Source organism: Euprymna scolopes, chromosome 2 (genome assembly GCF_053919585.1).
Source record: "Euprymna scolopes isolate OS-2025 chromosome 2, ASM5391958v1, whole genome shotgun sequence".
In the NCBI taxonomy this organism is placed as follows: Eukaryota; Metazoa; Mollusca; class Cephalopoda; order Sepiida; family Sepiolidae; genus Euprymna; species Euprymna scolopes.
Window position 1 is genome coordinate 25,765,227 of NC_136483.1, and position 26,934 is coordinate 25,792,160.

Sequence of the window (26,934 nt, forward strand, 5' to 3'; positions counted from 1 at the left end):
GATTACCTTGTATTTTGGAGGAAGTGATGTAGTATTTGTTCTATCATCACAATATTATACTCTCATGCATTATCTTTTTGAGGTAGTATAGTATTCGGCTTTCACAAATCCGTTTTCCAAGGCATCACATCATTATTTGGGAAGTAGTGTAGTGTGTTTTCTGTTGTCATGATCCCATTTGTCAAGACATTACCTACTCTTTAGGTAGGATAATGTACGTCAACAAAAAACAACAATATTGATTGTTCATTTACAATTTCAACTCTTATATACACTAGCAAAGAGATTCTACCCGGAAAGCATATTATTGCTGGTATTTATAATGTTAAACATTTAAAACAATTTCATTTACAAGCTATCAGATGAAATATTTGTACGCTTACAATGTATTTATAGTATAATGTTTTTTTTAATTATACATATATATATATACATATATATATATTACATTATATTTCATTATATTACATTATATATTATTAAAAATATTCAGAGAGATAGAACACAGAAATAAGATTAAGAATTTGGATAAAATCGTTTTTATCTCATTATTAAAATATATTTATATATATCAATAGAATACCAGTATTTATACGTTATACCAATTATAAGATGAATAGAAGAAGAAGAAGAAGAAGAAGAAGAAGAAGAAGAAGAAGAAGAAGAAGAAGAAGAAGAAGATCAAAGTGCCTCGACTTATGCGTGTCGGTTTCGGCAAGCAAAGGTAGATTATTAATAAATTCTACTGCTCTTTGATTTCACATAATGATCACGAATCGGACGAATCAACTTTAATTTTCACTCCTGCGAATTTTGAGTTTATTTTTGGTACAAGCACAACATAATAGCGCCCAGGCTTCGGCGCATCAATTTTCACAAACTGATTGGTTCCCGGCTGGTTTGATGACCACATAGCATTTCTGTTTTTACGGATTTTTCGTGTATGTACGAACATGACCACCTCGCCTGTGCCGGAGTAAGTTACTAAACGCATTTCTTTCGTCGGAACCTTTACTTTCAACTGTAACACGATCTGTTCTCCTTCATCAGCATTCAGATCTGAGATAAGGGAGCCGGGGTGAATATTTCGCATGTAACTACCGATTTCGCACACTTTGATGCCGACATTTCCGAAGGCAGATACTACAGAATCGACATCAAAACCTAAATCGTAAGCGGCCTTGGTCAGATCGCAAGCTCCCTCGGCAAAATCTGTTTTCGGGTGCCAGTAGAACCTGTTAGCATGGACCATTATCTGGAATACCTTTTTGGTGTTCCAATTTTCCATATTTGACAGTAAACAGGCGAACCGATTGTAAACGCCGCTTGAATAGTGGACGTCAATACCTTTAACAAACTTAGAAGCATCTGTAATAGATTTACCGTCCGCCTTTTGATCACAAAGGAGTCGAACCGGCGTTTTAGCGATGTGATCGCCGCTCACCCAATGAGATTTATGAAACTGATAATATTCCGCAGCCTCGCCTGCTATATCAGAGAAAGCTTCGTTAATACCACCTGACTGACCCTCATAGATAAGAAAAGAATGTTCGTCGGTAAAGCAATGGGAAATCTCGTGAGACACCACGTCCAGGCCAACTAGCGGAAAGAAATCGCCGGCCCCATCACCGAACGTAAAATTCCGGCCGTTGAAGACGGCTTTCATTGAATTGTGGCCATAATGAACACGGACAACAAGGGGCAGCTTCTTTTTGGGAGATACATGTGCCCATTCCATATACATCTTGTGAACTACGCCACTATAGAAAAGAGCATCGCTGGCTGGGGAATAAGCACCATTTATACTGTCGTTAGGTCCATGGGTGCATGACACCTTATAAACAGCATGTCTCTCGTTGTCGAGGTATTTGCTTCCATTCAGATTGATGACGCGCACGACCTCGTTTTCGTACGTGCAATTATCCCCCTTTTTGAGGACATTCAAATAAGGTAAGGTGTCTCCATATTTACGTTCGCCAATCATTTTGTTGCCGCCGATAGCTTTCATCTGATACAATTTTCGAGCCGTTTCTAGCATGTTCCATCTTTCCAATACCTCGCCATTTTGGGCATCAATCATAAAACAAGGACGATAACTCTTATCTCCGGATTCCGCATAATATAAAACGCGATAAACGAGCCGGGCTGTGTTATTAGGCATTAGGTAGATCTCTAAACGTGGTTTATCGCTTTCAATACGAGCCCCCTTTGTTGGAAAACCACCCTTGGCAATCCCTATCTCAAGGACTTCTTCGGGTGAGAGGTTCGGAGTCGTAGATTCGATATCATTATCTATGTCTTCAGCGATCTTGCCCGTCACTTGACCAGTGTAGCTGTTCGAATCAATATCCGTTTCAACGGTCAGTGTTGCATCAAATACAGGGACGCCATCAAATGTTTCTTGGTAACGAATGACATGCGTAGCCTGGATGCTGTCGGCCACGTCGGTCAAAACGAGTCCTTCTTTGTTAGTCAGTCCGAGAAGGTCCCGGGTTGTGAAGCCGAAGTCGGTGGCTCTCTTGTCAATGCTGTCCAAAAAGTCCATGTTAGATATGAACGCATCCCTTGCCTGTCTCCAATTGGCTGACCACACACATACGGGAGAAAATAACCCTGGAAAGGAACAGATTAAAAAAGAGATGAGTCGATTGTAAATTAAATGAATACAGCAGTTTAAAATATACGTGTTCACATAGTTTGCTGTTTAGAGATTGTTGTTATATGGATTTGTTACGTGCATGAGATAAGCATAAAGATCGTTTTAATCATGAAACAAACATGTATATGATGTACGTGCAAATTAATTACGTATGATGGAATTTGAACATTCAAATTTGTAATTATATTTGGAGATCGATTAATTATACCTTTGATATCAAATAGATAATTATTGAAAGAGAGAGAGATATTTTTGCACGAACTCTTCTAAATTTTATTGAATTTTAGAAGTCAAATTTTACTCTTATTTTTTTATTTTAATGATTTATTATTATTATTTTTATTATTTTTGTTGTAACATTTTGTGTCTTACTGTGGTTATTGCTGATTTCATGCCGATAGATAATTCGAATCATAATAAATGAACATAGGCTAATGTGGAAAAATGAGTGGGACATTTTTCTTGGGGTGTAACGTAGTGCATATGAGCGCGTCAGAAAATATCAGCAGCAGCGAAAGATGGCTGGCATGCGAAAGAATTAGCATCAGCAGGAGCCAAAAACGTGCATGTGCAAATACGGAAGTGTGTGCGAGAAGAAAAATAGAAAAAAGAAGGGACAAAAATTCTCCACGTGGTCGAAAGAAACAGACGGCGTAAGGTCAGAGAAGAAAACACAGGGCGGGAGACGTTTTAGTTGTATCGAGACTGTCGTATAACGGTAATAAATTCTTTTGTTAAAAAATTTAAAAAATGCCGATCCAGATTTTTTATTTATTTCTTTTGTTTGTTTGTAATAGCAATGTTACATTTGAGTTCCGCACATTTTGAGCCTTGCACCAAGCTTGCTCTCGTGGAGAAGCACACACGTATCATGCAGGTGCTGTGTGGTTTTTTTTAAATGTCAGAATAATATATCAACCATGTTTGACTGACATTTGTTTACGAAACTCGGTTGAGTTAAAATTATCCGAAACTCTAGGTGCCCAAAAAGTCAACTTTGTATGTTGGCGTCTAAATTAGAAAAACAAAATACGTGCGTTAAAACTAATATATATTTCGTTTCTTCTTTCCCTTTATTTTCTTTCCTTCTTTCTTTTTGCTCTCCTTCAATGAAGACAAAGAGGAGAATTGAATTGTATTGTAAAAAACAGTTGGAGCTTAGACTACGTCAAAGGCGGACGCATGCTAGTTTTAGCTGCGAACGCTATTAGTGGCACGCATCGGATCGAATTAAAAAGCTCCTAACGTGTGAATAATAAAAAAAAATGTCTTTGTTCGCTGTTTTGTACAAGCGTTCAATTTCAGCAAGCAGCCCCTGTTATCAACAACGTCGATAAAATTCTGCCCGTAATAATGACCAAAAAGACCGGAGACGAGACTCGCAAGCACCAGCAAATGTAGCCGACGTCATATCAACCCTCAGATATAAGGGGATGTGTCTATCGTTTTCATTGTTTTTTTGTTTGTTTGTTTGTTTGCTTTTTGTTTCGTTTGTTTATTTTGTTTGTTTGTTTGTTTGTTTGGGTTGGCTTTTTTGGGGGGGAGGGAGGGCTCCGGGAAGCTGGTGCCGTGTCAGGACGGAACACGAAAAAACTAAGAATAATTCCGCGGCAAACGATTGTGTCACACTACCATCCTATTCGTTTCTCGGACCTCCAAAATTTTCCGCGCTGTTCTGGCGGTTAACAACCAGGCAGTCTTCTGAAGCACTCTAACATTGCAATAGATGCCAATTTTCTTAATCTACTTGTCAGCTTATGTCACACCATCCAGAGCTCCCATCAAAACAGGTACTACTTCAACTCCCACAATCTTTTTATCTCCCTTTTCAAGTTTTGATACTTTTCGATCTTCTTCTGCTCTTTTACCCCATTCACATCAGCTGGTACTGTTATATCAATGACCTTTGCTTCGGCTTTCTTTTTTCTAACAAAATTAAATCTGGTCTCCTTGAATCAATCAAATTGCCACATTGGATATTCATATCCTACAATAGCTTCACATTATTCCTCTCCATCACGCCTTCTAGAACCTGTTTGTATAATTTTTCATTTCAACCTTATTTTCTTATATCTCAACGGATATTTCTTACAATAGTCATGGCGCATGCTGTACTTTTAAAAGCTTGCTTTCAACATTAATGTGCACCATCACCTTTCTGTCCACACTGTCGACACAGGGGACTTTCAACCATTTAATCAATGTGACACTTCACATAATTTGCCATGAGCGATTGCTCCTGTCTTCTTTCTCAAGCCTCGTCACATTATTATTATTATTATTATTATTATTATTATTATTATTATTATTATTATTATTATTATTATTATTGCTGTGTTTGTTATTGAGTAAAATCCCATAAACTGGCCGTCTCTATAATAAAAACGGATAGACATATGATAGTAGCAACCTCATTGCACTAGCTAGAGATGTAAAAATTCCGAAGGCATCGGCGAGCGTTGCATTTTACACCGATCTAGATCAGAGTTCGATCAACACCAAAAGATCTGGATTCCATCCTTGAAATAGACGGACAATAAAGCACTAAACAAGGTACAGAATATCGTCACAGATAACACTGTAGCCGCGAACATTAGCGCCGCATATGAACAAGACGACTGAACAAAAGATGGCTGGTTAATCCTGTACTCCAACCAAAAGACTGCACCTCTAAAGGATCTCATCCGTTCAGTGGCCATTGAACAAAGGTGCGACTGATGTATGTTTGAGCAAATTGACGTGTTGCGTCAGAAAGGATCGAATGTATCCTTGCTTGATCTAAAGAAGGTGTGTGCAAGTGTGGGTCGAGAAAATTTATGACCATTTCAGACGGTAGTATTTCGTAGCATCTGATACTGCCTTAACGAAACTGAGATTTGGGTTGAATATGGCGTCGCAAATCATGAAGAAAAGAAAGTTATAAAAGCGTTATCGGTGTACCCCGTCGACATTCACATAAATGAAGAGGTAAAGTCAGCGATGAACATCCGGTGCAGCTTGAAGACGGGTAACACCTGAAATCATAACTGAGTCCAAATGATTGCAAAAAGTGAGAACAACACACGGAGACTGAGTCCGAGGGAAGTAGTGTGTCAATGGAAAGGTAATTAATGTATGCGTTTGGGAGTCTTGTTGGAGTAATATGATGCCGTGTTGAAGGAAGTATGTTGCAATTCTGATCAACGCATAGTACATCTACCTGGCTGAGTTAGATGGCGTTATGTAAGGCATTAACCTAGCACTCCAGTGACAAGCAGAAAGATTAAATCTGCATACTGACACCGTTTGTGTCTACCGTTGGGTGTGAGACTCGATTACTAGAAAAATAAGACTATGCATGAAGGCAGCAAGCAAAGTACTGATAAGACTAAAGCTAGACATCCTAAACAGTTTTCTCTCCGAGTATGACCATGCAGTCTGCGTAACATTGATTCTGTCATACGGAAACCTTGCCAACCAGCTGACACGATAAAAGTGAAAGCCAAGTCCGTTGATCAAACATGCGCTGCTACAGTGAGCTCATTGAGCCAGCTGCAGATAGGCGACATTCACACGTAATGTGGGTAATCGCGCGTTCAGAGGACACTGTATTTACGTAAACCCAAAAGTGATTAAATTACATGTCGAACAAGTCAGCAAATACTAGGAGACGTGCTAATCAATTGATCCAACGCAAGACCAAAAGGTAAATAAATGCAAGTGACGTATGACGAGGAATCAGATGGATGTCACTCGTTATACTAGTAACAACTTTTACTTTCATCATTTGTGGATCCACTCGTTTTACTGTTTGGCGACCAGTTGCATAACAATATTCAGCAATTAGTATTCGACAAGTGATGTCTGTCTTTCAAGAGCATAATAGTCAGACCGATTTTTTGTGAATGGAAAGATCGACTGCGATTGTGATTCGCATATGTAAAATCAAGCAATGGCAACTGGAAAATGAGCTGCTTCAGCATAGAGAGAATTGTTACCAGGAAGCAGTGATCCATTGAGGAAGTTACATACTGGTCCAATGTAAAGCTGAAGGATGGTGTGTCCCAGGAAATTGCACGTGCGAATGCTATCTTCACGTAGCAGGCTAAAGTGAAAGGAATCGAACTTGTGTAGTCACTTGACGACGAAGGGATTAGAGGGTCATATAATGTTGGAGACTATCTGGATAAAACGGTCAGGCTGTCGATATCCTACCGAATTCAAACAGAGGCGAGTGATTGGCGTCGTCAATCAGCAATGTGTCCTGGTTGATAGAATCTCACGCCACATATCTGGTCTTCACTCTGCTTTGAAGGCAGACTACTCAACAACTACAGAAAATGAGGAATGTAACGAGTCGTTTGACTGAGCTATTAATGTGTAACGCCAGTGATCCCAACGGAAATAAAGCCACGAATTCAAAAACTTCGGGAACAATACGGAAGTGGAAAATTTGTCTGACGATTTGTAAGCTAAACTAGTGTGCATATTCCATTTCGGAAAAGCGAACGAATCAAAAGGGCTTTACCATCTTGTATCATGTGTGATCAGCGTTTTAGGCAGAAGTGGGGCAGCTATCATGCGGATACATGAGGAAAAGAGTAAAGGACACGCCGTGTATAATCCATTGAAGAGTTAAGCAAGAGCGTCCTGCTTACAAGATAAAATTTTGTTATTTTACAATATGCATTGTATTGTATCGGAAAATCCTCGTTGAGATAAACAGAATGCGAAAACTTTCCCTTGTCAATGTGTATTACGATTTTTTTCTATTTAAATTGTTATTGTTGTTTCTGTTGTTATTGATATTCCTTATTGGTCCCCCGATAAAAGGAGGGTGGATCTGTCCGTTCGTCCGTTCGTCTGTTCGTCCATTCGTCCGTTTGTCTGTTTTCTCAATAACTACGCTTGGATTTTTTTTGAAATTTTGCACAAACATTAAACATAATATGCGTAAAAAAAGTAACAGAACGGATTTTTCCGGGAAAACTCCGGTTACACCCCTAGGGGTGCCTTTCGAGTTAAAATGGCTAAAATTGACGTTTTGTGTGTATTTAAAAAAAGAATTGATGCCTTGGATTTTTATCAAACTTCCTGAATAGTTGTAACTAACTGATTTCTATATAATATATCTTTGTCTATACTTCGCGATAATCTTGGGTGTGCCCCAGGGGCTCTTTTAGGGCTAATAAAAACACTTCATTTTTGGGACTATTTTACCATATTTGTCCAAAATTTTTCTGTGTATGTCTATTTAACAGTTTTACATGGTGCTGAACTCAAATTTAAATATATTAAGGCTTTGGAGACTTTTAGGGCTAAATGAAGGGGGGCAAATAATGGACTTAGTCATTTTTTCTTTTTTTTTTGTACGGTGCAGAACTCAAATTTATATATGTTAAGGCCTAAATCTGCACCGTTTTTAATTTTCACCGGGATTTGAAGTCCTCTGGGGATTTTGGGGCTAAATGGGGGGGGACAAATGCTTAATTTAGTCATTGTTTTATGCCTCGTTCACTGTGCACTCACTGGGGGTCACGCATGCTTCACTTGTTGTTATTCGGTATCTCTCTCTTTTAGAGACGAATTATTTTTAACTATAAGGTTTTTTTCCTGTTTTCAATCCCACAGCACCATGTTCTGCTCCAGAGAAAGTTTGCACATTACTATACAAGTGTGTTCGGTTAAGGCGTCACCTCCCAAATTTGAACATCGAATAAACCAAGCCACCAGTTGTAACAATTAATATGGAAGAGTTTCAACTTGAAACAAAGAAGTACAAAAGTCTCACCAGGGAAAATGGCTGATTGACCTCCCAAATCAAGAAGAATGTGGTAAATGTGTGGAGAGTCATAGCAATAAGCACGCATTATTGCATGTGCCCGATCTAAAGAAACAGTGGTGCGCGAACTTGGGGCCGTTCCGATACAAGAATAATACAAGTATACAAATTTAAGCGCCGTGAGGAGTCAGATGTGGCAGCATCTTTTTGGTTCAATAAGGCCTTTCGTTTTTGGACGCTGCCTCCTTAGTATATGATTTTATTGAGAAAAAAAAGTGCTCGTCTGAGCTGTAATCTATGGTCCCCATGTCCTGACTTTCATGAAAAACACTCGTCTATCTGAAACCAATAGAATTTTTTTATTAGACTTTTCTTGGAAAAAAAACCTTTTTAGATAATTTCCATGGGAAAAAACTTATGATTTTTATTCAGTTTTTGTTTACATGCTTGCGTCTTAAAAAGACATTTCTTTGAAACATTTGTTGAAAAAGGAATTAATATACATTTTTTTAAAATAAAATATTTATTTCATAGAATTAAGCTTACGGAAAGTCTAATCTTCTTGTGCTAAAGTTAAAGTTTTGTTTTCAGCGTTTTGAATTTATCCTCTGTTAGTGTTTGCATCGGTGTTTTCCAGCAACTTTTCAGGATATTTATTTATTACTTATCCCTCAGTGGATCAATCCGTCTGTATGCTTGTCACGCTTACGTTTTGAATATCTTTTTTATCGCACAGAATAAATGGACGCATCTTCTGAATATCAGCTCTTGCTTTTTTTAAGATGCAGCAATTGTGACGCGGAAATGAGAATTTAACAAATTAGAAAATAGTTTACGTAATAACTGCAAAATGTCGGACGATTGTTGTTAGTAATTTAAGGGAAACGAGAAAAATTTGCCCTTTGAATCTTCAAATCTCAGTCAAGCATTTTGACAAAGTCTAGGGCCGTTCAGAAAAAATTGGATTCTTTCTGCAATGTAATTAATAAAGTTTCGCATGCCGTCGATATTTCCGTCGTGATTATTTCCGCAGTTAATAAAGGTCACTGCTAACAACGTAGATTTGTCCGCAGTCTTTAATAACCACGTTGGATAAATACAATACACACTTACACCATACATATTAAGCTAGCCTCAATTTGTTGTCAATTTGACATTTAGTACGAACGAGAAAGAGTTTTAATACACGTAATTGGACATACATGGTTCGCTTTGTTGTTTCTCCAAAAAATAATATTTTTATTTTATTTACTGGGTATTCATTTTTTAGATTTAAAGGAAACTCCATAATAAAGATATTGGGTAGTGGCACATATTGTTGCGTATGATTAGAAAGAAAGTTAAAATGTTCGGTCTTGTACAAGTAGCCTTCAGTTTATGAGACTGATGTTTGATACTCTTAAATAATCTGCTAATTCCACGGTCCAACCATAAAGCACATGCAAACAAACAAACCTATATATCACAACTACTGAGAGGTAACAAGATGCATACTGAAAACCTATGTGCGCTGTTCGAATCCAGGTCGTTCCACAAAAACATATCGGATGTTAGCAACTTTCACCTGTAAGTACTTTATGACTTTCTAGTTAGGTCTCTGACTAGAAAATGGAATCGAAGAAACCAATGTCAACAATAGAATCATTGGATTCATACGAAGCAAATTTACTGGTTAACCTACTCTCGTCCAGCTAACACACCTTTTAACACTTATCCTCGAATGCCTCCCCAGCCTTGATAAGTGGTGGCGTATTAATTACTCAAAAACTTCTATTCTCCTCCTCAAGCCGGTTTTCGCCTCATTCACACTTTATCATCATATTTATGTAGTGATTAAATAGACGCGCGAAAAGACACATATACAAATCTCGTCATAATATTTGTTTAATAAGCAGGCGCACCCAGCGTTTTCCGGTATTGAATAAGGACCCCTGTTTACTCCAGCTCACAACCTGAACCCAATATTAACATGTTTTTATTAATCTCTAAAAATTTGAAGTTTTATATTATAAATGAAATGAAATTTTAATTAAAGATCGATTCTGTGGTTTATGACTATATCACTTACACACAATAGTTGTAAGCTGCAATGAATGCAGACAGTGACTATGGAATTGACTAAGCCGAGTTTAAATTCAGTCGAACCTATTGCATTGAGTCACACTGTAGTACTATTAGGTTAGATAAAAACCTGCGTTACAATGAATAGTTTGAAATATATATCACGAAACGAACAAACTAAACAAATCTTATCGATTGGCACAGTTACGGGTAAAATCGAAACTTGTATTTAATAAAACGCACGCACTTAATCATATCCTGCTTCGGCAGTACATGAACCGAAAAGGGTTGATATGCCGTATAACAGATAATTCAACATAAAAGCCCAGATATATATATATACAAATATTTATTTTAAAACTATATATACATATTTCAAAGGCGTACCAGTGGTTTCATTGCGTTGAATCAACAATAAAATGCTGAATGGAATCAATCAATCAGCTCTCACATCCACGATCGAGCATTTGATTTTTTCACCGCTTCCTGACACGATATATATATATATATGTGTGTGTGTGTCTGTGTGTGTGTGTGTGCGTGTGTGTGTGTATGTGTGTGTGTGTGTCTATGTCTGTGTGTCTCTGTGTGTGTCTCCCAAAAGAAGCTGATGGATGTGAAATTTGAATTCAACCGAAAGTGCCACTGTACGATAAATACCCGCTTCTCGGTCGTGTAACGACTCATGACGATTTTTGTAGGGTTACTCTATAAGCTCTGAACAACTAAATAAAAAATATTAAAAATTAAAGAAGTTATGAATTTTTTTATCCGGCAACTTCTTTTGGATCAGCCTGTGTATGTGTATATATATAAAATTGTCTCTGAGATGGGTATACTTGCTAATGACATCACGCTCTATAATAGACACGCGGGAAAATGAATGAACACGTATCCAAGGCAATAATGGAAACCCTAGAGGAAGATCTTCAGTTTGTAGTGGAATTGGAACAAAAAGGAATAATCACATTCAATGCTGCCAAGACTAAGCTTCTTTCTTTTAATAACTACAAGAAACCTTCTCAACCACTAATAGCCATGGCTAATTATGCATTATCTGAAAATACTTCGTTCAAACTCCTCGGCTAAACGTTCACGGGAGACATGATTGGAACAGATACACTGAGAGCATTGTCAAGGCTGCTGCAAAGAAGGTGGGCTCTCTCTAGCGTGCTAGAAAGTTACTTACGCTTGAGCGTATCATGTACCTTTACAGGGGCATCATTCGCCTATGTATAGAGTATTATTGCTTTTGGGCTAATGCATCTGCTAGTAGTATCCCCCTCTAAGCCAGGGTTAAAAAAAAAGTGCCCAACCTAATAGGTCCCGCACAATCATCTAGTCTTCAACGGCTGTGCCATTGACGAAATTTTGCATATCTCTATCTGTTTTACAAGTATTTTAATAGTAGGTGCTCCAACGAACTCCAAGCCTTTGTACTCCCTTCCAAGTTTCTGCTTCCCTGGCTGAACTGACATGCAGAAGTTCAAGTGTACTGTAAACAGACATATTGCTGCTCAACTCCCTGCATATTACCCCTGCAAACTATGTCCCAGATAGTACACTCCCCTCGATTGTGTAAACCTCTTTTTCCTTCACGTCCTTCTATCACGTTTTTTCGTTTGTTTTATTTTATTTTATTTTTTGCATGCCTTACTCTGGTTTGTATTTCGTCTTTTAAAACTGAGCGGTGTCCACGCATGCAAATTCTTTATAAATATAAATCAATAATTCTGAGCGGGCGCTTTTTCTCGGACATTGGTAAGTGTTCAATATATATCGTCATATTACTCCACTGTTTCCTGCTGGTGTAAGTATTATTCCAATAGGGTCGCTTTTATTAAAAGGTACAGTTTTTAAATACACGAAACCTTTCATATCGAGATAAGTCTGGCTAAATACGACAGTTTTGGGTTGTTTTTTTTTTTAATTTTCTGTTGATTTTCTCGATCTGTCGAGCATTTCTTTTAGTTTCCGTTAATAAATTTTGTATTATGTAGCCGAATGAATTTTGTCAGGCATTTCTCTCCCTCCCCTTTCTCTTTCTGTTTCTGTTTCTGTCTCCCCCTCTCTTTATCTCTCTTACTCTTTCTCTCATATATATATATATATATATATATATATATATATATATATATATATATATATATACTGCTTGTCTCGTTAGTCGAAAGTAACTATGTCGAAAGGACACAAGTGCTATTAGTTCATCTGAGCACATTCTACACTTTTAATTTGCAAAACAAATACATGGACAGAGGTAGAAGTATGACCGATATTGCGTGAGATTTGAGATGCTTTTATAGACACTGTATTAGAGTGATACACTGGTAGTAGGGGCACTAACTCATATGTGGCAACAATGCTCCATGCATTGACCAATTGTGACCTTGTAAAGTTATATAATAACTTCACTTTATTTTCATATAATCGTGATCAAATTTTGTGCCGCCTAGTTTTTTTATGTTTTCTATGGAAATTTTCGTCGGATGGTCCATAGGTTGAAATGTCAACTTTAAATAGCATGGGGCGTAGCATTATGTATTCCAAATTTGGTTATAATCCACTCAATAATTTATAAGTTTATGTGTAACACGGAACACAGAGGCGCTTTTGCGCGATCTGTGACAGACATGGTTGGAGAGACATCGCCTGAATATCTTTCTATCGGATGAACTCATCATTAATTAAAGAAGGAAACCTAATTGAGATAAAGTCTGTTGCCAAGGTCGCTGGAAAGATGGTGGGATCCTTCTACTGCTCCAGAAGATATCTCACTACTGATGCAATTCTCTATCTACATAAAAGCCAAGAACGTCCAAGAATGGAATACTGCTGCCATATCTGGGCAGGAGCTGCTAAAAATAGCCTATCCTGCCTTGACAGAGTACAAAATAAACTTCGTGGTTTAGTGGGGGATGCCCTTCTCTCTTCCCTGCAACCTTTCTCCCACAAAAGAGACGTTGCGAGTCTGTCTTTGTTTTACCGTTATTTCAATGGTAATTGCTCGTCTGAGCTCAAATCTCTGGTCCCCCCCTCGCCAATCTTTTACGAAAAACACCCGTCTAGCTAAAGCCACTGTCAAAAATTTTCCCTACTCTCTATCTGTGCCTAAATCAAAAGGTAGATTCCATGAACACAGCTTCTTTCTTAGAACAGCATGCCAGTGGAACTCTGTTCCGTCTGCCTGCTTCCCACCTTACTACAACTTGAATGTCTTCAAATCCAACGTAAACAAATTCCTGATGAACCGCCCTCTTAAGTAGACACTTTATGAAATCTCAACACTAACGTACAACGTACTGTACATGCAATAACCCTTATCCCTGAGTGGCTTTTGGGCCTTGATAAGTGATGACCTCCTTGTAAAATAAAAAAAACTGAAATAAAGCGGCTGTCAATCATCTCTGTCCTCATATTTTACTAGGGTGGCCTTGAGATGAAAGGGTACGGAAAAACAAAAGGTTCACAGTGATATTACAGTTTGTTGTGCTTTAGTGATGGTATATAGAAGGTGCCGTTCGATTGAACATTTATTTTGCTTAGTTTTACGTTTTCTGTAGTAAATTATTTTTCAGTTTGTAGTTTGACTTCGTTTGGAATGCAAGAAACTACTAAATTCATTGTATTATTCATCGGAAAAACGAAAAGACGTTTTCAGCTGCAAACTCGGTAAAGTCAAGATAACAATTAATTATCTAACACGCACTAACTGCGGATAATTAATGATTAATGCTAGCATATGATGGATAAATTCATTGCGGTGTTTCCAATGAAGATAGTCATATTATGATGCCGTGCCTACGGTTCGACCCAAGAATATTTCCGCGGCACCATAATGATTATCCATGCCCTAGACGCACGTGATCGACCTTATGTAATCGAAATGTCCGTACTATAATTTTCTGCGATACAAAAGAACGATCTCCACGCGTCAAAAATAACACGGGGAAAATATTCCACCGTTCATCCCGGAAAAACAAGAAACTGCTAAGGTAGGTGAAAATTTTCTTCTCTTTTGTTTTCAAATGTTTTGCCGGTTTTAATTTGCATTATTACTAGTAGTAGTAGTAGTAGTAGTAGTAGTAGGTATGTAGGTAGGTAGGTATGTAGGTAGGTGTGCTTAGATAATCTGTTACTTGAAAACTAATATCTAGACAATATAGTAATTTCCAACTTAGGTCTTTTTAAATAGATTGATCTACGGCGGATAAAAGAACGCAATCATTATTGCAATCAAGTTTAAATAGAAAGTATTTATCTTCAAGGTAGCATATCTAGGGCTGCTACATGTGACCTATGATTTTGAACGCATCGAAAAATACTTCGCGAATCATCTGAATGTTATTATAGGGAGCTGCCCGATCATTTATTGCCGCAGTGCTGATGCAAATTTAGTAATTCTGCTAATACAAAGCGGGTTTTAATTGAATTAAAGCATGATCGATGCGCTAACATGACAAACCAAATGAATCGACTTGTTAAATTGACGTATGTGAAGTCAAAGTTGCAACCTCATTGAAAGGCATGCCATCAGCATGATAGCTCGAAATATGAGTGATTTTGATTGTGATCATATTAAATTACATATATTAAATTGTTAAACGGTGGCAGCAGGTACATAGGATGGGGGGGGGCAAATTAAAACCTATAGTGAAAAATAGTCTGTGATATAGGCAGAGGTCAGTTTCCCAGAAGATACAGAAATGCATTACGATTGCCCGCACGTTGACGAATGAAAATCTAATCATAATGTGAGAGCAGAACCAATATCCAGGAATTAATCCGAATAAATATGACGTTTGTGTTCCTACAATAATGCTAAGACCGTTCTGGATAGAGTTACGACGGGGTCTCAAATGAGGATTACGGATGGAGGCGCACCTAAATTACGATAGGCTACACAAACCAGACAAACTAATTCTTTAAAAAAATTACATTTTATTTTTGAAGACAAGGACAAGTTTTATTATTGTGTGAACCTTGAAACTTGTAATCAATTAACCATATCAAAATATCACATGTTAAAGTCACTGCTGCCAGTGTTTCTATTATTAATGTATCCCCGTTTATAAGGATTCGTAGTCCACTACGAGTTAAGAGTTATCAAAATAACTCTTAACTCCTAGTGGAATAAGAATCCTTATAAACGAGGATACATTAATAATAGATACTTCGATGTAGCCATATGAAATAATAGAACACTTGTTAAATGGGGTAACTTGACAGCAGGCACAGACGGAGTATAGGAGGTCATCATCATATCGTATGAATCTGAAGATTCTATTTTAAGCATTGGTTTCCCCGATATCTTTCTAGTCAGAATTCTTTCTAGAAAGACATCATGATATCGGGAGGAACCACGTGAAGGTTGCCACCATCCTAAGTGAAAGAGATTTTTTGTGGAACGAACTGGATTACAATTTGAAACAAACGGGTTTTCAGTCTGAGTCGTTAACCATTAGACCACCGTCACCTCCCGATATACGAGGTAAAGGTATCTAAAAGATAGGCTTTTAGATTTACGTTTTACAAACATATGGTAATTGCCCGCTCCTTTTTATGTTGTTTATTGGGCAAGCATAATTAACGAACATTAGTGATTATCCTTGGAAAATAATTTTTTGTTGACTGTGTGTGTGTGTGTGTGTGTGTGTGTGTGTGTGTGTGTGTGTGTGTGTGTGTGTGTGTGTGATCGAATATAGTATATACTGAATGAAATAAAATGGAATTCTGGTTGATTCATGTAAGTAGCATAGAATTAAAAGTTCCATAATGCAGTCAACACATAGAATCAAATATAGTTTTCGCACATGAAATGCTACTGAGGTCTGATGACGTGAAATAGTCAAGATTATATATATATATATATATATATATATATATATAGAGAGAGAGAGAGAGAGAGAGAGAGAGAGAGAGAGAGAGTAAATTTTGAAAATATATATGACAATTATGCTACACAGAATTTTCAGAATTTCATTTACGTGAGCACCATCGGGCTATTGAACTGAATTGATGTTACCGCGTGGTATTAATATTTTCCTATAATTGCTATCGCGCGATAGAAAATGCGTTTTAATTTGACGCTTTTGCTTCACGAGAACATGATTGTCTTTTTAATTTTTCTTATTTTTGCATGTTTTAAATTTTATTCTTGATTTTTTTTCGTCGTGTGCTGACTATTTGTTAACAAAGCCTATATAACATATGTTCCTTATTTCATTCTAAGCACTTCTGTTTTTTTTAAGGATTTAAAAGTTCTGCTTCTGATAAAGTTATTGTTGTGGGGGAATCACCCTCCAAATGGACTGTTCTATCCATTACATAAACCATAGACCTTTTGATCCCAGGTGTGGATTAAACACCAGAGCGACCCACGCCTGCTCGGTGACGTTTACTACTCTTTTCAGTTGTAACCTTTTTACGTTGTTGTTCCAGTAATACATTGTTTAAACTCTATTCCGTTGTTCTGTTTTCTTTGTGGCTTATTGCAAGCCAGAACAGTTATGTAAATGTTTTTGATTTGAATTTTAAAGATTTGTCTTATTCTCAAGACCTTACATACATTACATTAGGAGGTTGCATCGTGATAATAGAAGAGGAAATACAGATAAAGAGAGAGAGTTAGAGACATGTATGTATAAATATATACAGATAAAGAGACAGAGAGTATACATGCATATACAGATACAGCAATATAAATAGAGAGAAAGATATATAAATAAAGTGTATACATATATACATATACATATAAAGATGTATAAATGTAGATAAAGAGAGAGAGAGAGAGTAAGAGACATGTATATATATATTTTAGTATTAGTAATATGAATAGATTTTCTCACTTTGTATTGAAAGTGACAAAATCTATGTATAATACTAATATTAAAATGCTATGAGTGCTTGTCAAAATGTTGGTTTCTTTGTCGCGTAATTTGATGACATATTTTTATACTAATAAACCATAGATTAGGGATGAGAAACTTAGTTTTATTAGTGCTCTGGTCTTTTTCTTTTGTACATTGGCGATCTTTTACACCAACACATTCTAAGTCGAAACATTATTACGTACGTGTCAAAGGCAAGATAAATTACTTTACACGGATAAGTTTTGTGTTTTAACTAATTTGAAGCGCTTTTCTTATAAATAAACGTAGTGTTATTAGAGGTAATATAGCTTATATTTTAATTTAAAAAAATAAGGCAGTTGTACGGATTTCTAACTATTTGAAAAGCAAACAAGATCATAACTGTGACGGAAAGAAAATGTCGTACACCAAAATGTCACTTAAAATCATCGAGTAGTTTTATTTGTAAATAAGAAATAAGATACTTGCACAGAGTCCTACCCATATGAAATTACAAACAAAATCTTAACAGTGACGGAAATAAAATTTTGTACAACAGAAATCACGTAAAACCGACTAGTTTTATTTTTAAATAAAAAATAAGGTACTTGTAGAGAATCGTACTCATATGAAAAAAACAAACGGAATCTCAACCGTGACGGAAAGAAAAAGTTGTACAACAAAAATTCTCGTAAAATCATAGCGCAGTTTTATTTGCAATAAGAAATAAAATATTAAATTAATTTTAATGATGCACTGGATGAATTCCTCATTTTAATTAGTACTTTCAGTAGCGCTTTGAACGCCTCCTTATTTTTATTTTCCAGTGCTCACTTAAAAATTAATTTATCTTTTAGGGGTGTAGAAACTTTGTTTCAGTAGTACTCTAGAGGCCTTGATTATTTTATTTTGTGCTTTCAGTAATGTTCTGGAGGGCATTCCGTGTTTTAATTTTAAAAAAGATAATTTTTCCGTGGAAGGGGATCTAAAAAAATTTAGTTTTAATAGTGCTCTGGAGGTCTACTTAATTAGGGCTTTCAGTAGCGCCCTGGAGAATTCCGGATTTTATTTTTTTCACTACTCATTTTTTAAATTATTTTTCTTTCCCTTCTAATAGTTTGCTAGAAACTGGTAAATAAACTGTATTTATATATTCATATTCAAAATCCTTTTTCTATTTATTTAAAAAGAAAATACAACTTTATTATACATGAGTCGTGGAATTGCATTCACTAGCAAAAGATCTAGCTAATTTGCACATTCTTTTAAACTTCATTTTAATTAATTCCCTAATATTTTGTTCGGTGTTGTTATGGGATGATCATCTTTAATTAACTATTACGTGTAATTATATTCATGCAGATATTCTACATGATCTATACTTGCATAATATTTGCGTAAAAAGATTATAGTAAACACAAACCTATTTCTATATTTATTTATGTATGCGTATATATATTTATTTAAACAATTTTACCTACCAAATTCTTTTGTCAGTTTTTGGTCTACAGACATGAAACTTAATATATAATTTATTCAAACCCATGCGAAACTTTGTATTTGGGTTTTAGCCGGGGAAAATCGGTGCAAAAGTATTAAAAATTATGAAATGAAATTTACTAGGTGAAGGTCGAACGACGGCCTTACGATTATGAATGCGTAAAGTAATAGCTATTGGTTGATGTTTTAATTTTTAGCCTTGCAGCAAACATATCTTCATAGCTCAAGCACTAACGCCAAAGGAAAAAGTAAGCTAAATATTTTAGTTTCGAATCTCGGCGGTGGCACACGAGTCATTTTTGTTTTGTTTTTTTACTTTTTAAATCATTACTATATATTAGGTCCAATGTACAAGTGAAAATATATTAAAAAATTAATATTTAGTACGAGAAAAGGTTTCAACAGAAATGATTAATAATAATAATAAATACGAAATCTACATTAATCAAAATATCATATTTAAGCGTATTTTACGACTGAGCTATGCCGGGTGGTTTGCTAGTATTATATATTACGAGGAATAATTTGCCTAGTGGACTAATTCGCAAGAAAAATTAAAACATAATAATGATAATGTCGTTCATCAAATTCCGTTTAGTTTGCTTACAATATCACGTCAGCTGATATTTGTGATTGATAATGAATGCCATGGAAAAGTCACTTCTGATTAATGATTAGTTTTAAAATATCCAAACGAAGAAATGATTAGCGGCAATTTTAAATGAGAAAATTAAATTAAAAAGGTGAGGTACACTCGGGCTTGAACAGGGGGTCATTAGATCTGTAGTCGAATGCTCTACTACTGAACTATTTCTCCAAATTATTATGATTCTGTTTTTAAGAAAAAATTATTTGCTGGGAATTTATTATCGCCCTTGGCCCGTGTTACGTAAAATATTCCCGTGTAAAAATTTTTCCCATCTATGAGAAAGAAAGAATATTTTTATGATCGGATTTTTACGATTTTCGATACTTATCGAATGAACTTCTGTACAAAGCATATCTAAGAACACTGACAGATATATAAATAATCTTTGTGCGAAATTTACAACCGTTTCAGAACTTATGAGGAAGGAAATCTCTCTTTCTATCACACACACATAAAAGTGACTATATAATAGTATGTATAATATATATATATAAGATATATATAAGATAAGCCTGAAGAATCCTAGAGTGGATGAAACGCGGAATATTCTGTGTAGCTTAATCGCCGTATATATTTTATAACTTACTATATATATATATATATATATATATATATATATATATATATATATATATATATATATATATATACTTGTTTTTATATGAATACACATTCCTGGGTATGTTTCGGTCAGTTGGTTGCTAGGAAGTAAGGACCTCATCACGCGATATAGCTTAGGTCTCTAGTTACTAGTAACTATCTGATCGAAACATGCTCATGAATGTGTTGCGACATATTAATGCTTATGTAAAAACAAATAAAGAGTATATCTTGCTCTACTTCGGTATTGAGCACTCTGACATTAACCTCGTCAAAACTTCATTGGTTACTTTACCTCTGGAAAATATTAGCCTGGAATTATATATATATATATATATATATATATATATATATATATATATATATATATAAATTTAGTCATTCAATGAATTTAAAATTAATGACGTGAAATGTTTGAATTTCATATCCAAAACATGTTATTATTCTATGTAAGACAAAGAATACATTTGAAATATTATTATGTCTACCAGCTCTTCCGAGGAGAAAATATTAACAAATAGTTATAATGGTTTACACCTTATTTGTCAGTGAGACATGGAGAATCACAATTAAAAGTTGTTTAAGGCTTAAACAACTTTTAATTGTGATTTTCCATGTCTCACTGACTTTAGCAAATAAGGTGTAAACCATTATAACAATTTGCTAATATTTTCTCCTCTGAAGAGATGGTAGACATCGAAATCTTGTATATCGAGCAATTCTTTATTTAGGTGGGATAGTACTTATAGAATATTACTGTCAGTAATATCTTGTAAAACTTATAATCACAGGTGTCCATACGAGTTGATTGTTAGAAAATTTTATTCTGAAGTATCCACTCTAGGACTCTGCAGGCTTATGCGCGAATTTTGTGGTTGTTTGTCGTTTTTATATGCGCATCTTCTATTGAGATTAACTAAAATCTCAATAGAAGATACGCATATAAAAACGACAAACAACCACAAAATTCGCGCATAAGACTTAATCGCCATATATATTTTATAACTTACTAACCATATATATATTTGCTTAATCTAGTATATTTAACTTTCTATTATCTCACTTGGTTCTAATGTAAAGATAATATTTATTTTTGTAATTTAATTACATACAGATATATATAAAAAAATATATATAATTTTTATCTTTTTCAACTCCTACAGTCGAATCCGTGCCTTCATTAATCCTATGTAGCCACTCGGATTTTCTCGCCTGTAACTTCTATTTGTTTTCAACGTCTGATGGAGACACGCGACCAACAGAGTCCTTATCATTGCGTTGTTGCAAACTTGCAACGAACTACCTTTTCCATTGCTACGAACAAGACATTTCGGTTGCCCCCGGTAACAAACGCGTGTAGACCGGCACATATATGGACGTATCGTCGTATCAGCTCTGCTATCGTTTTTTTTTTCCTCTACAAAAATGAATATATTATTTATTTTAATGAAAATATATTTCCTTCAGTTCCATCTTTATCGCGTTATGTATTGCTTTCAAAATATAATTTTTTTATCTGTCTACATAGCTATCTATTTGTCTGTGTTTCTGTCTAATCATTAAATCTCATTACCTGTCAATCAAATAGCTCAGTTCATTATCAGAGTATTTATTTGTTTGTTTCTATGTTATATCTACATGTTTATGCATTGCTACCGATCTATGGTATATATATATATATATATATATATATATATATATATATATATATATATATATATATATATATACATACATACATGCATACATACATACATATATATATGTGTGTGTATGTGTGTGTATTAGTTAATTAAAAAATATATTATTGAATGTATATATCCTTTTTAAAATCTATCATTATTTGTCTCAAATAAAAAACTCAATGAAGATATGTCTTTGACTTCAGAGCATATGTTCTGGGTAGGTGCATCTCTATTACGAAAGGAAAGAATCGAATCATGTTTTGTTTGAGTTTTGTTTTGGCAAGTGCCGATAAAAATGAAGAATGAAACAGGATAAAATATCGTTAAAAACATGTTTTTTTTAAAAAGAATATGAATATATACTTCTATCCTTTACCTAAATGTTTATCTCTCTCTCTCTCTCTCTCTCTCTCTCTCTCTCTCTCTCTCTCTCTCTCTCTCTCTCTCTCTCTCTCCAAAGTCACGTGCCTTTTATATCAACTTGTGTCTCTCAACTACGCTGTACACAATGTTGTTGAAATGATACAAATCTCCATGACAACAAGTTGGCTACATCACGTGCGCACGTTGATTTCTGATAAAAATCTCTTCGCTATTCAAGTTTTCTAATTCAATATCTTAAACATCTATCTCCATAGCGTCTCATTTTATTTCTAGACATATTTTAGAGTCCACAGCGTATGTTGAGGGAAAAAAAAAGAAAATACTAAGCACTTTCGCCCTCTTTCTTGTATGTTATTTTAAACAATCTAATTGATCACTCTCACTTTCCTCTTTCTTACTCCCTCTCTCGGTCTGTATTTACTGCACTCTCATTCTTTCTTTTCTTACTGAGAATTTCTAGGCATCACTTAGTTTACAAGTACTGGTCATTATGTATGTGTGTGTGTGTGTGTGTGTGTGTGTGTGTGTGTGTGTGTGTGTGTGTGTGTGTGTGTGTGTGTGTGTGTACTTTATCTTACAGGCTAGTGAACCCCTTGAGGGTGCAAACTTTAATGTCATGATTCGGCTCTAATTCGACATTTTCAAAAATGTTAGTCATTTATACATGGATAACAAACAATATATATATATATATATGCATAGATTCAGCCACTTTCATGAGTCGTAGACGACGAAACACGTGTCAGTGGATAATTATATTTTCAAAATATTTTTAAAATAATATATATATGCCGCTCCCCATTTAGGGGGTACCAAACTGGTCAAAGGGAAAATTATTCCCAACTCGCATTTAGGTAAAAATGCACTTTCGTATAAATAATTGAATTTGTTCAAAGAATATCGCTAACAAAAACAAATAAAAAACATCTCTATATATATATATATATATAACATTAATAATAAAATGCCCTATCTCCATTTCTCCCCCCCACCAAATAAATAAATAAATAAATATATATTATGTATTCACTACTCGCAATAAAGAATCAAAGAGCATGTCCTTTTTGTTTTGTAGTGAAAATGTTATTATCACTAATACTTATATACAGCGGCTGAGGTGTTTTAATAAACATATTGAAACTGGTTATATATATATACATATATATATATATATATATATATATATATATATATATATATATATATGATTGCAACGTCTTGTCAGACGAGTGTCACTCCCACAGACACTTAAAGTCTATGAGCCCAAATGCCTGAGGGAGTATGTATACAAAGATGATGTTACAGAGTTTTAGCTTTGTACGCCAGCTAAGTCTCTCTCTCTCTCTCTCTCTCTCTCTCTCTCTCTCTCTCTCTCTCTCTCTCTCTCTCTCTCCCTCACTCTCTCTCTCTCTCTCTCTCTGTTTAAAATGTTGAAATCCAGCAACAAGCAAGAACAAGATAGGCAGCATCAAGTTAAACTGCAGACCAGCCTAATGCGAGTACTGGTCTCTCGCTTTATGATTTTTTAAATCAGAGATTTGCTTCTCCTAGAAAGGTTGCCTTCACCATGGCTTACGGGAGCCCTCTCCACCGCCAACACATATATATATATATATAGATACACAAATATACACGGTGCTAGTTGGCTGTTGACCCCGAAAAAGCGTTCATTCGCCCTCTGGAAGGTCTTGTTTTTAATCCTTCAGGGAGACTAGCCACCCTCCTCACCAACAAGTCTGGTGGGGGAACCAGTTTAGTCGCCGGTGACCCGACCATGAGGCAGGTAGTACTGTGTTACATGGTACCAGTAGCATATGACATGACCTGACATAAATATTTTCCCAAATCTCCAGATGCTGTATATCAAATTTTGAGTCTGTTGATTGAAAATTAACAGAGTTATTGCGTAGGGAAATATACACAGATAGACACACACACACACACACATATATATATATATATATATATATATATATATATATATATATATATATATATATATCTGATAAAGCAAAGCAGTTTCTGCATATATATATATATATATATATATATATATATATATATATATATATATATATGCAGAGCCTGCTTTGCGTTTTCAGAAAAGTGAAAGTGTCTGTCTGTCTGTCTGTCTGTGTCTATCTGTATATTTTCCCTAGGAAATAACTGTGTCAATTTTTAGTCTACAAACTCAAAATTTGATATACAGCATATTGAGATTTGGGAAAATCTTTGTAATCGGTGTTGGGCCAGAAATTTGGTCAAAGTTCAACGATTTGACCTTTGAGAACTCTACAAAACTCCTGTGCCAATTTTGTGTATAAACACTTGAAATTTTAGATATGCGTTCCTATGACATGGATCTAACTTATTTGAGCTCCAAACAATAAATGTAAAGTGGTCATAATAGGGGGCAAAGTTAAAAAAACATTTGACCTCTGCGGTCTCTACCAAATTATTCAATTTCTGGTTCAAACATTTGAAATTTTATATATTGGGCATTCAGAGATAGAGCTAGTTTTTTTAATCGGTTTGGGTGGAAAATTTGAGCTACAAATATATAAATGTATGTATGCATGTTTGCATGTCTGCCTAAAACTTTCGACAGAGGCGATGGATTTTCACAAGATCAGTATCATTTTGAAGATCGACCCTTCAGACGATAAATACCGAAAAATTGGCTAAAAACATTAATTTCTTCACCCTCAACTGGGCACTATTCTACAGGGAGGGGTCGCTTTTTCGCCGATATTTTCGAAGGTCTCCCCTTTTTTTGACTGTCTAGCCTTAATTTAAACTTATGCCACTTTCGGTAGCGGTGGTCATAACAGAAAAGTCGTCAGGTTCTTTTCCCGTTCTTTTCCTCCTTCGCGGTACGGGTTCGAGCCTGCCTCTCTACTACCACTTATTTTTTCTTTGCTCAACAAACACCCGGGAAACGCCGGGCACCAATGCTAGTATATATATATATATATATATATATATATATATATATATATATATATATATATATAGCGTATATGTGCGCGTATTAAATAAGTTCAAGTGTATTGAACAAAAAAAGTGTTCAATCCATAAGTAAAGCATTATAATATATATATGTGTGTGTGTATTATCTATGTATATATATGCATATATGTGCGTATGTATGCATATATATAACTTTATGTATGTATATATATATATTAATATATATACGTAAATATATATATATATATAAATATATATATATATATATATATATATATATATATATATATATATATATATGCAGAGACTGCTTTGCTTTATCAGAAATTTTCAGTATTGCAAATGAAGTACTTTAAGCTAAGTTTGAAACCCAGTAGTGGGATCCACAGTCGGACTTCTTAGCCATTTCACCACCAGCACAATCTTTCAGGTAAATAAAATCTAAATACGTATATAAAGCATTTTCAACTACTAAGGCATATTTCTTACAAGGTATTATATATTCTCGAAAATGTCATAGGTAGATGATGAGTGGTATATATATATATATATATATATATATATATATATATATATATATACACTTATATATGTGTGGGTATATATATCTACATATATGTGTGTGTATGTATACATCTATATATATATGTGTTTGTATGTATGTATATATCTATATGTGCGTGTGCGTATATATGTATGTGTTTATGTATATATGTATGTGTTTATGTATATATGTATGTGTTTATGTATATACTTGTATGTGTTTATGTATATATATATATATACATACATAATACATATATATATATATATATATATATATATATATATATATATATATATATATAATGCATGCATTATGTATCTATCTGTCCATCTGCTACACAGCAGTGACGATTCATAAATTTAGATTTAGATATTGCTTTCCGGCACAGTCTCAGCTACACTTCTTTTTGGGAATGTTGAGTTTTTATTGTTTGAGAATTATATTATATTGATTATGGTATAAAATAAAATAGATTGTACAACAATTATATGTATATATGTACAATACTGCGTAAATTTTGCATGATGTGTACACACACACACATACGCATACACACACACGCACACGCACATATATATATCCTATCTATACGGATTGCTACAGTTGTATATCACCTTCGAACGATGTATCTATATACCTATCTATAAAACCGCTACATTTTCACATACATATGTTATCGCGATGCTTACATAGAACACACTTTTAATAAGCTTACTTCTCTTCCCATGAGGGAGCTGTTATGCGCGTGGTTGTTTTTTCATAATGAGGATTCAGCTCCCACAAAAGTGCTACTCTTGTGCTGACAATAGAAATAACGTATATGCAATGAGTACGCTTCAAAGAGTAAGCGATAAAATAATTCCTTTTACAAAAGGAGGGAGTAATATCTGGAACAATGTCGTCTTAAGACAAAATAGACAGGACAAATTTAGCCTAGTCAAAAAGAAATGGCCCATAAAAATATATTTTGACTATAATATACAACATGAGAAAAGTGTACACGCGATCCTGTAACGTGCGAAAATGCATTCGTTGCGTATGTCTATATCTTATGTGTTAAAATGGGTGCGGGTTTTATGGTAGGTAATATATGTGTGCAGATAGGAATGCTTTTGTCGTATAAAGATAATAATAGGACTCACCCAAGACAACGATAAGACGCCAAAAACTGTGTCCGTTGTAAGCATCCATCCTCTTGTGTCGCCAGAGATACAGAGAACGCTCGCCTCGTTTTTCACCAGGGAACACTGACGGACACTTCCCTTGA

General features: G+C 35.0%; 1 protein-coding gene across 1 annotated transcript; it reads right to left on the bottom strand.

Moving 5' to 3' along the window:
• Window positions 1-523: 523 nt before the first annotated feature.
• On the bottom strand, window positions 524-26,934 carry LOC145289954 (elastase-like). Its single transcript, XM_080136450.1, has 2 exons — window positions 26,810-26,934; window positions 524-2,613 (listed from the first exon to the last, which is right to left on the bottom strand). The coding sequence occupies exons 1-2, from the start codon at window positions 26,856-26,858 to the stop codon at window positions 770-772; spliced, it is 1,893 nt and encodes a 630-aa protein (XP_079992576.1). The 5' UTR covers window positions 26,859-26,934; the 3' UTR covers window positions 524-769.

Bases quoted from the DNA above. Each gene is read 5' to 3' on its own strand.
- LOC145289954 (XM_080136450.1), bottom strand. From the start codon at position 26,858: ATGGATGCTTACAACGGACACAGTTTTTGGCGTCTTATCGTTGTCTTG. The intron at 2,614-26,809 runs GTGAGTCCTATT...GTTCCTTTCCAG, and splicing joins GCGTCTTATCGTTGTCTTGG to GGTTATTTTCTCCCGTATGT.